This window comes from Limulus polyphemus, unplaced genomic scaffold (assembly GCF_000517525.1).
Source record: "Limulus polyphemus unplaced genomic scaffold, Limulus_polyphemus-2.1.2 Scaffold1101, whole genome shotgun sequence".
Lineage (NCBI taxonomy): Eukaryota > Metazoa > Arthropoda > Merostomata > Xiphosura > Limulidae > Limulus > Limulus polyphemus.
In genome coordinates this window covers 57,828-73,179 of record NW_013666711.1, presented here as the reverse complement: position 1 = coordinate 73,179, position 15,352 = coordinate 57,828, and the positions used below count along the sequence as shown (strand labels likewise).

The 15,352-nt window shown below is 31.7% G+C and overlaps 1 protein-coding gene across 1 annotated transcript in view; it reads right to left on the bottom strand.

Annotated features, from left to right (window-relative positions):
- Positions 1-15,046, bottom strand: part of LOC106462134 (ubiquitin-conjugating enzyme E2 C-like) — a 37,444-nt gene extending 22,398 nt beyond the window's left edge. The window contains exons 1-2 of the mRNA XM_022389288.1: positions 14,776-15,046; positions 3,677-3,704 (exon numbers count right to left, since the gene is read on the bottom strand). Coding sequence (XP_022244996.1) covers positions 3,677-3,704; positions 14,776-14,888 — 141 coding nt within the window. The 5' untranslated portion in view covers positions 14,889-15,046. The remainder of the gene's footprint in view (positions 1-3,676; positions 3,705-14,775) is intronic.
- Between the last annotated feature and the right edge of the window lie 306 nt (positions 15,047-15,352).

Here is a 15,352-nt window from a genome sequence, read left to right as displayed (position 1 = left end):
ATAATAATAATATATATATATATATATATATATATATACACTATCATACTTCATTATCACAATTTAAATGAAGTATAAAATGATTTTGGCCAGGTTTAAAAGATAAAACAGGTGTGTAGTTGTAGCAGAAGTTGTTCAGGAACACCTTTTCTTTTGGGAACATATCACCCAGCTAAAGTTTTATCACTTTATTTCAATCTCTACATATTCTGCCACTGAACTGGAAACACAAACTTTTTAAAATATTCAAACTAATGGAATAAAAGAGCTTTCATACATCAGTAGCCTATGACTTTAAGCTGAGATATAGGCAATCACAATGTACCATGACAACCAAGATAGAGAAACAATGATTGGCTAAAAAGTGATAGAACTGCATAGTTACAAGATTAAATTAACTCTATTTTGTTTAAAACAATTATGACTTTTCTCCATGTGGCTACAAGTGGCATATTATGTTCAGAAGAATCCAAAAAGTTTTCTATCCCACATCAAAATATGCAATTCTTATTTTATACTTATGTATAGAATTAAATAAATACAACTTTACTGAATAAATTTCAATCCCGAAATGTGTGTTTTTTCTCTATGTGTGGAAAAATGACAATAGAAAATTTATTTGTTACAATGGTTCAATTTTGCCCACAAAGCATAATGCATCCATCTGGACACGAAAGAGTTAAGTATTTACACTCAAACTTCAAAGCTCCTACACTAGAATTTGACATTTTTATTAATTCAATCAATTCATCATATTCAAATGCATGCAGGATTAACAAAAAAGAAACCCAATAACTCAAGGACTTTCAGAAAGTGGAATTTCCTTCATCAGATGAAGAATAGTTCACTTTCCAAAAGCCTTTGGGTTATTCAGTTTCTTTTATGATGTTAACAACAGTTTAGCAAATAGATATATAAAATGTTGCAAAACAGTTAACTGTAGCCACATCCAAAAATATTATAAAATCTATCGTACACAATTAAGAATATGTAATGCTGTATACCACCTGATATGCTTACAATCATAAACCTACAATACTATTAGATTTCAAATTCATTATCTCAAATACTGCTGTGAGGAAGTTCCAAAACCAAGACAAAAAAAATAATATTATGGAAATACTATAAATATTTTATGAAATTATTTTTAATGTGTAAAAATCAGCTGATCATTTATCTGATACAATGTCAAAAGGTAATACAAAAACTTAATTTGGGCAGCAGTATTCAAGCAGAAACTTGCCATTAAATTGAGCTGGGGGTTGTGTGTTTGTATTTGGGGTGGGGGCACTCGAAGGAAAAAAACTAATAGATATTTTTAATTGAAAAACTAAAATACTTTTAAATATATTATATTTGTGTGCATACAGACATCTGGGGTAATGCAAAATACCAAAATAGCAAATTTAAGCAAAATATTTGTTCCTCGTTGTTATTAGATTTTTTTTAAATATTTTTTCTTTTTATTGCTTTGATATCTGGCCTAACTTTTTCATGACATGATTTTTCAAACTTAGGTGCTAAAATTTTTTTCCTCAAGTGCAGTAAAGTGCTCACAAACTGAGCCTATATTATCCCCCACACATGACAATGTAGATCTGTTGGTTGTTTTGAATTAAGGTGGTCCTTATTTGCAGGTAAAATTTCAGATTAAAAATTCTAAATTTCCCACCCCTAATTTTGTTCTATTTTGGAAAAAAAACCCATTAAATATCAAACTTCAACCATTTTGAACCATATTTAGAGGTTGCTCAATGAGATTGAAGTTCTAGACCAGTGCTTCTGAACTGAGTGAATGGTTCACCCAGGGGTTAATGAGATCAGAGTCCGGGTGAATGAGTATTATCAATTATACAACAAATTCAAGAGCAAAAAAGTCATTTTTATTTATTCTAGTTGTAGTTTGATGTATATTTAAGTCATAATAAAGAATCTTGCATTTTAATTTAGTACTTTTTTGTCTTTTTTCAAACTGGGGTAAGTGAGCTGTTGTGAAAAACTTATAGGGGTGAATGATATTGGAAAAGGCTGAGAAGCACTGTTCTAGACTGCAGTAGCCTGGTACTGTATGTACTATGTGATATAAAAATATGCTTAATACTTATTATAAATGATTTACTAAGAGTGTATTATTATTTTATTGCAAGTACAATAATTACATGATTATACGATTTTGATGTGGTTAGTCACTTTTCCATTGTTCTTGTTTCCTTTTTGCTGTTAGGAAAGCATCTTCTACGATCCTCTAAAAATTGAAGGAGGAGTTGTTTCTGTTCTTTCTTCATTATGATGGCCTTATACTCCTAAATAAGAGCAACACTCCTTTCAGCATTGTAATTTACCAAACTCAAGTTCTGAACTGTCTTTAGTGCCTCTCTGTAGTCCTAAGCTCCTATAACATGGGATCATAATCCAGATGGAATTTTATAGCACCTGAAGTCTGTTTTGTTCTTTGAGATGAAATCTTCAATTGAAATGTCCCCAGACTTCTTTATATGTAGTTGGATGCACTTTGGAAGTTCATCCACACCTTCCTCCTCATTTAGTGCCTTTACCATTGCTCATTTTGCTCTGTGGATATATCTGGATCAAAGTATGGCAAACCACGAGTTCCCCATTGAGCTACCACAGATGTCCAACAAATTTTTGACAGGTAGATTTTGAAATGGCAGAATTAATACTCATACTTAACAAGACATTGTAGGAAGTTAAGACCACTGCAAGGAGCAGAAATGGTATCAGGTGCAATGAGTAATGCCCTTAGACTCAAACAACAGAGATGAAGATGTTACAGTCCTTTTTCCTCACAGCCAGTGACCCTAAACTGTCCTATGAACATCGAGATCTTGGCCATCCATAATGCATGTTGTAATGCTCCGAGGGGCTATAAATTACAGTTTATGAGGATGCCACAAAGAAAGTTTATGACTAGTTCAAGAACTCTCAATAATCATCTCTAGGTTGGCAGATCTGAAGCTGTCTTGTAAAAACTAGAAACTACTCTCAGTTCATACAGAATATTCCAAGAGATAGCATGGATTATTTATGTATGGAATGTACTTTGAATATTCTGACTAATGTGGAACTCCCTGGAATATTCGAGAATACGATAGATTATTTCATAATTATTTAGTGTGTTCTGGGACATTCTACAATAATTGGAACATACAGATATAATGCAAGCTACAAGGTAAAAACCTGAATTACCTTGAACAACCCATGAATGTTGGTGTGAACTAATCCTTTATATATATATTGAAATAAAATGAGGGGGTGAATGTTGTAAATTGAAATAAATATAAGGACTGCTCTAATATAAAAGAACAATATTTAAAACCATATATTATTTGTTTTTAACAACACTTCCCTTGCAATTATTAGTGTTCTTAGGTAAAACTTTCATTTTTCATATTTGATTACTTTAAAATTAAATTATGAGATCAATTACAAGAATTATTTAAACAAGAGTGTGGATATTCTCGACTTGTTTCCTTCAAGGTTAATGGATTTACTCACAATGTTTTTTATCCAATGTAGTTTTACTTTGTAAATATAACTTTTTAATAATAAACTTTACAATACGTCTATGTAAACATTACAGCCTTATAAATTAATTATTTTTTCTCGAAAGATGCATCACAAGTATTTGACATGGGCTATAGAAAACTTAACTTACCATTAGCATCATAAGTTCTTGTTGGAGTCTGAAAAATAAAAGATTCAAAAAGTTTTACATATATTACACCAAAAGTTCTAACAAATAAAACAATTCTACAAATCTAACCCATGTATTTTTCTTTATAATTCTGATATAATCTTCAACATACTTAAAATAGTCCATCTTGTTATTTTGTTGGTAAGAACAAATAAGCAAGACAATTCCTTTTGTAATCAATAACAAAAGATGACATGAACGATTAGTTTTTCTCTGTCATTTGGTGGTATTTTGAGTGCTTATATTTGTGCTCAATAACAAGTATTTTTGTTTGTTAAACATATGTACTTAAATAGTCTATGCAAGCCTTGTCAGCTATTACTTAATTATCCACCTGTAAACTATATCACCTTGCAAGATCAGACTAAGCCTACAGAGGATCTTGGAACAATGTGGGGCCCTACAAGGGAAGTATGTATAATTGCTGGTGCGTGGGCATGTTCTGTTACTCACCAATACATGTACTAGTAAATTGGTTAAAATGCATCAGTGCCTGCTTATGTCTATTGAGACATGGTATAAGACAAACCCTATACAAAATAGGCAGTGTTCCATGCTAGACATCTGCATGGGCCTGGCTTGGGGGAGGTGACTTCTGTCAAACTATTCATAAAAGTTCAGGCTTTTTTGCTTTACTTTTGAAATTTTTTTCTTGAAAAATGGTAACCTACACCTATAGCTGAAACCAAACAATACTCATTTGGCAGTTTCATAATTTTTATGCCCAGTTTCAGAAGAACTGCTTTAAGGAATTTTGTAATTCTATAAATACTGTCTCATGCCTCTTTTGTATCAATCATTTTAAACAACAACTATAATGTTGATAAGTACACATATTAATATTCATATTATTATTTTTTACTTCTCTATGATGGTAAGTTGGAGCATAAAAACAAGACATCTTGGTTTTTTTATAGTCAACCAATGCTGCCTGTCTTGTGAGCAATATTTAATTTAAGCTTTGGGCCCAAGTTGGGTTTAGTATGAAGGAAATCAGGTATTCAGCAGGCTTGAACCAGATAACTATCAGGTTGGGTAAACACAAAATTTTGCTCCATGCAGACTCCTATTCTATGTATTAAGTGTGCTCAGATCGATACTAGTTGAGTTGACTGTCAGGAGATGCATCAAATCCTCTACCACTGTTTTGCAAAGCTTGCTAATGGATCTTAGAGGATGTATGAGAGTGCTTTAAGATATCTACAACCCTACATCACTTAAATTCTTTCAAACACAGTATGATCAATAAGCTACTGTCCTAACCTCACTCTACTTCTATATTGCTAGGAACTCTGGACATTTAGAGCTATTACATAAAACAACTGTAATCACTTCAATAACACCACCTTAGAAGTATAATTACAATCACATCCATGAGAAGACAAGTCTTGAACTACAATGTTTAAACCATCCTGCATCCATACCCAAACTGCAGTAAAATCTGTAATTCCAAGATTGGACTAATTGGTCATCTTAACCAAACGTGCAAGGGGTTGGTCTATTGTACCGACCCCATACTGGAGAAGGAACATTGACTATAATTCCAAGTTTACTAAGTATTTCTACACAAAATGTGGCAAGCTTTAAGTAAAATGCACAAGTCTGTTGTACAAAAAAATCAGATGCATTACAAAGATATCTGTACTCAACATATGTCTGTGATTTGATAATATCAGTCTAACCAGTTAGAGTGCAAGGTGATGTTCATGTGAAGAATGAAAATACTTTTGTCCATTGTACAACTTCCATATTGTATTTGCATAAATTCTAGAAACTGAAATGCATATCTACAGTTTTTTGTGGTATCCCTGTACACTGTATCTGGTATATACTCTCCTCTACCACAAACTGTTACTAAATCAGCAATACAGGTTAAAATAAATAGGTGATGCTTGTGATATCACATTTGTAATACCATGTTGAATGGCACTGTACAAAATTGTGGATTGTGCATTTTGGCATCCACCTGTGCACACAGGGTTAAAATCTACTGATGATATAGGAATCTGACTTGTCTTCAGCTCTAACAGTGGACTTATATATACATTTTATATTTTTTCATTTGGTTTTTTGATTTAATCATAAAAGATATTTTTTTCCAATTCCCATTTGAAGCTGTGTGTGTATATACATATGCATATTCATTCACTTACATCATCATGGAACCATCTTTTGCATGTCATTTTAAGGATAAATAACATATAAATATATTTTGTATTACTACATTTAAGTTTTATTTGTTTGGAGCTAATTCTCAAGTACTTATTTTCTGATTTTTGATTTTACCTTCCATAATTAAAAATTAGTCTTTCTTCAATGTTTTTCTAAATATATATATTTTTTAACTCTCTTTGTTACACAGTCTTTTAAACTCAATCATTATTACTATTATTTTTTTTGGAGGTGGGTGGGAGAGTATTTAGCATCCTGGATATTTTAACTGCATGTTCCAGTTGCTCATGTTCCTTATTTGCTGTTTGTATTGCCTTTAATATTACTGTATGTTCTTACAAGGTTTTGAGTTTCTTTCACTACTTCTATTTGTATTAGTTATTCTGGTTTATTTACCAAACTTTTTTCACCCCATTTAATGGCTAAATTTATATATGTAGCTGTAAATCACCTTTAATGATAATATTCTATCATATTACACAGTTGTTTATGTTAAACTTTCTTTCCTGTTTTAAGTTTTTTCAGAATGTATACAATATTGCATAAATTATGCATTTTGAAACTAGCATTTGCTTTTCTAGCATGCTATTGTGTTTGATGCATACAGTGACAGTCTAAAGCAGGGGTGGCCAACCTGCATCTCTAGAGCCACATGTGGCTCTTCCAAAGCTGATATGCAGCTTCTTACAAAAGCATATTTCACTATGCCTGTAATTAAGTAAAATGTTTTGACTTAAGAAGTATAAGAAAATCTACAAAAACATGTAGTTAAAAGGTTTAATTGATGTTCCATTATATATATAATAAAAGCACTTTAGTAAAAGCAACAATATTTATATTATTTTATAAAATAAAAACATTTGTATTGTACGGAACTACCAAGGTGGCACTACTGTTTCACCTTGGACTTTGTCAATGTTACTTGTGTTTTTCTGTGGCGAAAGATATTTTAGATATGTTTGGCTCTTCAGTAATGTACGTTGCAAATTTCTGGTTCCCTCCCTGCTGTGGGTTGGCCACCCCTGGTCTAGTGTTTAATAATTATTGTAATATGTACCAGTTAACCACTTTCAAAAACTTTTCCCACCCTTGATGTAAGACTAATAGACCTATAATTACTGGGACAATTTTTATCACTTCCTTTGAAAAGAGAAGTGATATTAGTCAACATCCAACCTTCTAGCACCTGTCTACTATTCAAGGACTATTATAATACATCCACATCCCTATCTGTTATTTTTGTTATCCTTCCCTCTCCTAGTTACTCATTTGCTGAAATTTTTTACTTAACAGAGCCTGCTAATTATAATTAAATCCACTGCTACTAGCCTATTAGCACTGTTTTTAAGTTCATGATAGTCATTATTACCTACTATATCCTTTGCAAACAAAAGCACAAGTTCCTCTTTAAATCCTGCTGTCATTTTCCACAGTATATCCTTATCTTTAGCAACTGCCTCTAACCTATTTAGGATAGCTTAAAATTTCTCCTCCAACCTATACACACTACATATAACTTGTACATCTTCGCTACTAGTTTCCTTAAATGTGCATACCTGTTTTGAGTTCCCAAATAAAACCCACTCCTTGCACCTGTCACACTTCAAAAACTCTGAACCCTTAACAATTACACTACTCTTAGGCACTGTAGCCTGGGAATAAATAATCAATAATAAATACCCTTACAAATGTAACATTTCTCAATATTGCTTATTTTTTCTGATTTTCAAAATTACTCCTAATTCATATTTTAACATTATATGACATCAAACATGACACTACACAGCTATTTATAAATGTTACTACTACCACTTTTACTACATTTGAAAGAAGATTCTTAAGGCATGTTTTTTTTTTTAAAAAAACTCCATTTCATTTACTGTATTCTTTCTTTAGCAAACCAACTTTAATATATAACACACTTTTTAGAAATTAACAGCTATAACCCATTCTTTACATAAGTCCCACAATAACACTAATACCAAGGGAGATTATTACTATTATTAGTACTTCTAAGATATACACCAATGTTCAAATTGCAAGTCTCATTTTCATATTGTAGATGGATGAGGACGTTGCTTTAGCTAGGATTTTTTATAAATATTTTTCATGATTGCAGCTAAGATATTCACACAAACCCAAGTTTTAGCAAGGTCAAAGATATTCAAATAACTCCTTACAAATATTATAATTATAAAGGTCACCTGAATTTGAAAGGATGATTTCTTTCCTTCAAAGAAAACCACATGTAAAGATTAAGGGTGTTTTTTTTTCTTCTTTGCTTGTAAATGCCACCATTACTCTCTCTAAGTCAGGCCGAGACAAATCCCAGGTGCCATGGCAACAAATTTTCATTGTGGCAACTAGTATTTTCTCAAATTATATTCATGTATAGAGCTATGCTAAATAGAACTTGAATCTACAAAGGACCTATTTTCACATTTTTGGAGTTCTAAATCGAACTATGTTTCTAGGATTTTAATAGCAGATTCAACACTTCATGTTTTTTTCAGAATGAAGCATTAAGGTTGCACAACATGTTACTAATTTCATGCCATTTTGGTTTTCTTCTTTCTCTCAATTAAACCAATAAGTGCACATGTTTAGACTCAGACGAGACCAAAGGCAGTTAGTTCAGGCAATACTATCAAATAGTTGTTGATATTATGTGATCATTAGAATGCACTCGTTGTGGTGAAAGTGCTGGTCCAGAGAAAGCAAAAAAATTGTAGGTAACAGAAACATCAGATAACCAAGGCACTAGTGTATCTCACTAGTTAGCCCATTATTTAATCTAAATAAAAATTTTAAATACATTTAAGTTCCTTGTTTTAAATTATAATATTTTTACTGTCGTTTAATAATATTATTATGAATAGTTATAAAAGACATCACAAACACAATCATAAAAGCCAAATCTTGGTCGGTCAGTCAGTCACGCTCAATTTCTCAGAATTTCATGAATTACACAAGTCCAATTCCACTTTTTCTCCTATAATACTTCCTCTTTTGATTGCCTGTTCCCATTTTAGTTGAACTTAATTGCTAACACAGGTATAAATAGCTCCTACATTTCAGTACTTTTTTGCTATATACACAGAAGTGCATTTGCACCCTATCAATGTCAATGAAAAATAAGTCAAAAATTAGCACAAGTCTATGCTTGGGAATTATTACAAAAAAGCCTTCGTTAAAACAGATTAAAGATACCAATTATCTGTAGGGAAGAGGATGATGGCTAACTGGGCTACACCCTAACACAACCTGAACATGCATCTGTGGTTAAAGGACACCTGCCATGCAGCATAGAACATTGGAAGAAAACTGAAGTTGAATGAAATCTTTAAAGAACCTTAATGTATATTTTGTGTGTTTTTGTATACTATCAATGGTTGGAGACGGCTAGAATGGGTAATGAAGAAAAACTTTAATATTAATCTAATATAACAGCAAATGTACAACGTTTTGACAAGGTTTTGTCATCATCAGGTACAAGTAATTTACAGTGACACAGAGAAAATTTCAGGAAATAAAAACCCAAGGATATTCAGGGGTAATGGAGGTGCAGATAATTCAGGCACTAGTGTAGCCCCCATTTCTCAGTACAAACAAAAGTGAAGTTAGATTAGGCACACCTGGCTCCCGAGTTTTGAAACTGGCTCTCTGAAAATATCTGTTAATGCCCACTCTAAGTATTGTCTTGCATATTATAAGCAGGTAAACTAAAAAAAATAAAAAATATTTATAATTGAATTAAGGCAATTAGTTATTAATTTTAAGTTTTCTATGCACATTGCCAAGCATCAAAATTCATTTCAATGCACTCACAATGGTTATGTGGACAGCAGCTTTAGTAAATGATTCATCTCATTATTTCTTTACTAACTAAACTCACAACCACTCTTAGAAACACAAAATTATTGTTGTTCAAATTCTGTTTGGAAAACTATACTTCAGTTTATATATATATATATATATTACCTGAAACTATTCACACATACCAGTACATGAGAGAAACAAAATAAGTAAAAACTCAAAATTGTGGAACAGTACTGAAACTATGTTACTGACAAGAGTTAAGAAATAACTATAAAAGGCAATGGAAACTGAAAATATGATATGTTCAATGAGTTTGTGATAAGTATGCACGTTGAATACACCACTGAATAACATATACATACAGTGTGCAAAACACGTAGTCTTGGTTGATAAGAAACTGCACAAATCATACATAACTAGCACATGTTATTTGCAATGGACCTCAATCTCTATATAATTACTAGTATTATAAGATTGAATTAGAAATCAGTAACCAACACAAAATGTGATAAAGAAGGTACATACAGTAGCTCGGTTGATTGGAAACTAGAGAATATTATGCCATGTTTAGATTTCTAGTTCATATATGTATGCTGTTGGATAACTTCTTATCCAGTGTACTCAACTTACAAAGAGAATGTTTTGATGTGTAAGCTTATTTGGATATTCCTCGTAGTAAAAAAACATTATATGACACATATCTCAATGATTTAAGTATGAGGTTATAAATATCATGCAACTTCTACTTACAATACTTGTCTTGTATTAATGTTCATATATCCAGACTTGTCATTCAACATCGCATATAAAATATACTAGTATAACATTCTGTTATGCACCTTATCAATATTTCTAATCAGTGTACTTATATATTTTTATATGTGCAACTCAACTTAGAATACCTTATGTTGTGGAATTAACTACTATATTCTGCAAAACTCACATTTTGTTTCGTTTATTTTGATTACCGTATCATCATACTACATTTTCCTAATGGGTGACCTCTGAAAGTGGGCAGATAATGTCACTACATGATGTACATCCTACTTTAACTTCTAATGGGAACAAGCTACTTCAATGTAAGATCAAACATAAACATCAATTCATGTTAATCATTTAATAGGTAATGACATATTTGAATATTATTTCATTATCACATTTAATAGGTATATGATGAATTCTTTCATTAGTTCTGTACCCTTAAAAACTTAATATTCATTCAGGCCAATAAAAAATCACAAAGGACATTCACAGTAATAATAAGCAAGTTTGAGTGCACTTATTGGTTCTTGTTGCCCACCTCTCCACCAAGAACAATTTAAAGTTTATCACTATTTATACTTTTTTTTTCTTTTTACTATAATAATTAGATGCTTGAGATTGACAGTCTTTATATTTATCATATTTGTTCTTAAAAGTGTTCACTGACATTGCCTTTAGAATATCTCTATCATGACTGACTATTTCATACCATTTGTTCACTACTCTTTGTGTATAGAAATTTCTTCTTGTTTCCATATTACAATGTTTTTTGTATGTTTTTGCTGGGTCCCTTGGTTTCATAATAAATAATTTTTCAGCATTTATATTTTCAAATCCCTTGATAATCTTAAAGGTCTCTATTACATCTCCTCTATGCCTCCTCTCCTCCAGTGAAGTTAGATTTAATCTCTTCAGTCTCTCTTCATATGCTTTATCCTTTAGTTCAGGAACCAGTTTTGTGGCTCTTCTTTGCACTCTTTCCAAGACATCAATACCTTTTTTTAGGTATAGTGACCATGTTTGTAAAGCATACTCCAAATGTGGTCTTACATAGGTTTTATATCCAAAAATTTCTCAGCATTCAGAAACTAAAAGGAAGATCTTATGATTCAGAGAGTTTGGTTGACCTTCCAAGTAACTTCTGAAATATGGCACTGGACTTTCAAGTCTGAAGAATGTAATATCTCTAAATCTTTTTCAGTATCTGTAACTGTTAGCTTAACTCCATTCATGAAATACTCTTGCTTGGTATTACTTATTCCCGGATGCCACTAATAACCTTCTTACACCCAGACTTTTCTCCATTGACTGAGACACATTGAAATCTATTAATGAGATATCCTTTAATCCAATTATAGATTTTTCCTATAATACCATACTCTTTTTTTTTTTTTTAAGCTAAGTAGTAATCTTCTATAAGGGACAGAATTGAATTCTTTGCTAAAGTCAAGAAATATAACATCAAATGGTGCACTCTCATCATATAGCAATGTCCAGTCCTTCAAGATCTAAATTAAATTAGTAAGACATGACCTTCCCAGTACAAAACCATGTTGTGAGTCTGACACTATATTTAACTTTTCAAGTTGGTCCATTATCCTTTTTCTAATAACTTTCACCAATAATTTAATCACCTGTGAGTGAGAGAAATTGGTCTGTAATTTGAAGCAAGTTTCTTGTCTCCTTTCTTGAGGATGGATATTATCATGTCCCATGACTTTGAATTCATGTCTGCTTCATCAGCTGAAACACCTCACCTTCATTTATGACCAAATCTAAAATTTCATTTTGGCTGTAACTATCATCATTTACATTATATACTCGGTTATCTTCTTCAGTCCCAAACAAAGACTGTGCAGCCTCTTTCAAAATTAAAACATCTTCATCCAATTCTTTCTTAAACACAGATACAAAATATTCATTAAGCACATGTGTATGGTTCCTCACTATTCTGTGTCAGATCTCCATTAATGTTAAGTACCCTATTGACAGGTTTTTATTAGTCTTCATATCTTTAACAAGTTTATATTTTATTCTTGTAATTCTTGCAGACTTATTCTCATTATTCATAATTTCTTCTAGATTTCCTAAGTTTAAATCTTTGCCAAGCACAGGTCTTGTCCATGACAGCTTTAACAGCCTCTCTATTAAACCATAGGGATTTCATTTTTTCTTTATTACTGCTGTTATACTTTGGTACATTCACATTGACACAATTACTGTATTTATCACTAAAAACAATCCATGCTTCTATATTTTGATCTGCAAGCAATGTATCTCAGTTCAAATGTAGCATTAATTTTATCTTCATTGCATTTGTAATAATTTGATTTATTGCTGAAGGTGATCAACTATAGCCCAACTTACACCATAATCAAAAACAATCATTGCATGGTCACTCTTTCCTAAAGGTTCCATAATATTTAAATTATCTATTTCTATATAGTTTTTTTATCACTAAACCCAGCAGGCTGGGAATATTATTTCCCCAAGCTCATGTAAAATTATGCATATGCTGATATGAATATCCCCCCACCAAGCACTCAACAAATCTATTAGAGGGAATTTTTACCCCCTACACCTTGCATATTGTCCCAGTCTACATTTGGTATGTTAAAGTCTCCAACAATCAATTTGTGTTCACAATTTAAAGACACCATTTTGTTTATCTGTTCAAACAGCAAGTTACCATTATCAGCTCCAGCAGAATCACGAAAAAGTGTTGTAATGGTCTTAACCTGTTAAACATTTCTATTATCACATCACAAATTCACTAGTAGTATTGAGTAAAAACTGTTTAATTTCAAACTCGCTACCTCTAGTATTCAATGTTCTATAATGTCAATAAGATTTCATACATGATTGTAGTTATGGTTGTGTTGCAGGACATGTCACAGCTTACACATGATTAAGTTGTTGTTAACATCCACAAGGCAATCAGCTAGCTATTCACTTATCTATATAGTATTTTGACATTCTGGTTAGTATCTTTAAAGCAAATGATGCATCCAAGATAATGTTTCATAAGTCGTGACACTTCAGATTCATGTGCTGTACCAGGATAAGAAGAAATGCAAGACACTGTCATCTAGCAACATATTGTGTATACACTTGTTTGCCATTTTTAATGTAAAAGCCCCCCCCCTCCCATATTCCAATATCTATTGGAGATAACAGTATACCTTGAAGTTATAGAATGATTCTACAGTTATATTTAAAACTAGAAATGCCATAACTATACTTACTGAGCAAATTAACCTCGATCATACTACACTCCAAAAAGCTCTCTCTCGTATATATATATTATGTTATGCATCTTGTAATAATATATCATAAACAATATACATAAAAGTAACACAAACTATAAACTACAGCTTCTTACAACTACTGTTTATAATCAATATTGACCTTACTTTTTCAGGACAGTAGCTTACACCAAGAAACACACGAATAATGTAAGTTTTTGTTGTTTTGGAGTTATTTTATTAAATTGACAGCAATGATTTCCATATATAGCCATGTTTACAACCTAGATTTTATCTCAATTGTGGTAGTAATCATTTACTGTACTCTAACTGGCTCTATAGTGTTGCTGCTATTTCATTAAAAAAAATGCTTCATTTCCATTTGTTCATGGGTCACAAAGGAACAGTTAAAGGTTCATAATGGTTTTCTCAACAGTAAATTATTATTTTCTTAGAACGCATATAGAGCAAACTGTAGGTGAGAATGTATCTGCATAATTCTGCTCTTTGGACTGTGAACTAATTATGCCAGGCAAGGTACATACATTGTTGCTTCCAATGTAAGTTTTTTCAGAAACTGTTGGTTTTCATGTAATACACTGTGCTTTTTCATAGATCCACGTCTGTTTCTAATGCAGTAATTCACTGAGTAATTGACAATGACATGACAAAATTCAAGCTATCAATTACAACACAGCAAATTGCTCACATGACTGTAACTTATATTTATAAGTTATAACTTATAGATATACACTCATTCTTAGCCATGGAACACTTGTTACATTTAAGTTGCTACTTAAATGTAACTGTAACTTGTATTGTAAATGTAAGTCGTAGACCATATATTCGGCTTTGGATACACTTCCTTAGTTCCTATAAATTATATGATTAATAATATATATAATAAAGAACTGAAAGTCCTTTCTCCCATATTATATTTTAATTAAGCTACTCAATTTTGTTAGTGCTACTTACTACTATTAATTCAATCCTAATCCAAATTAACTAAGTTAGAGTTTATCCTACGAGGGTAAGCCTAGGCTATGGCAAAGTTAGGCTCACCTTTTGCTAACAGTATGTTGTCCTGTTTCAGTTTTGTGCTTATCTTCAGAAGCTTTACGAGATGTTTCAGGTGGTACAATTGCTGATAAAGGGTCGACATTTTGAGAAGCCATTATCGTAATTAATTGTTTAAATAAATATTGGAAATTCTGAGAGTTGATTTATAGAATTTAACGAGACGGAGACAACTTTCTAGTATTATTACGACTAAGCCTAACGTATGATTAACGTCTAACGGTTTAAATCTGCAATAAGACCACAAACTCTCGAATCGGCCAATAAAAAAAGAAGAATCACTTCACATGCGACACCTAAACAAAAAGTAGTTTGAAGTTATTTTTATTACACAGAGTTGATGGTAAATTAAATTTATTATTTTGGGCACGGTTAACGTCTGATTATAAAGTAGCTTAACGTATACTTTCAATTACACCTTAAGACATATTGAATCGAAAACGTAACTTGGTTGCATTATCAACCAAACCTCTGAAGCATAAAATCCGCTATTTATCTATAACTAGCTGAATTACCCGTTCCCTGCACAGGTATCCAAATTACTTGAAATAGGTATTTCAAA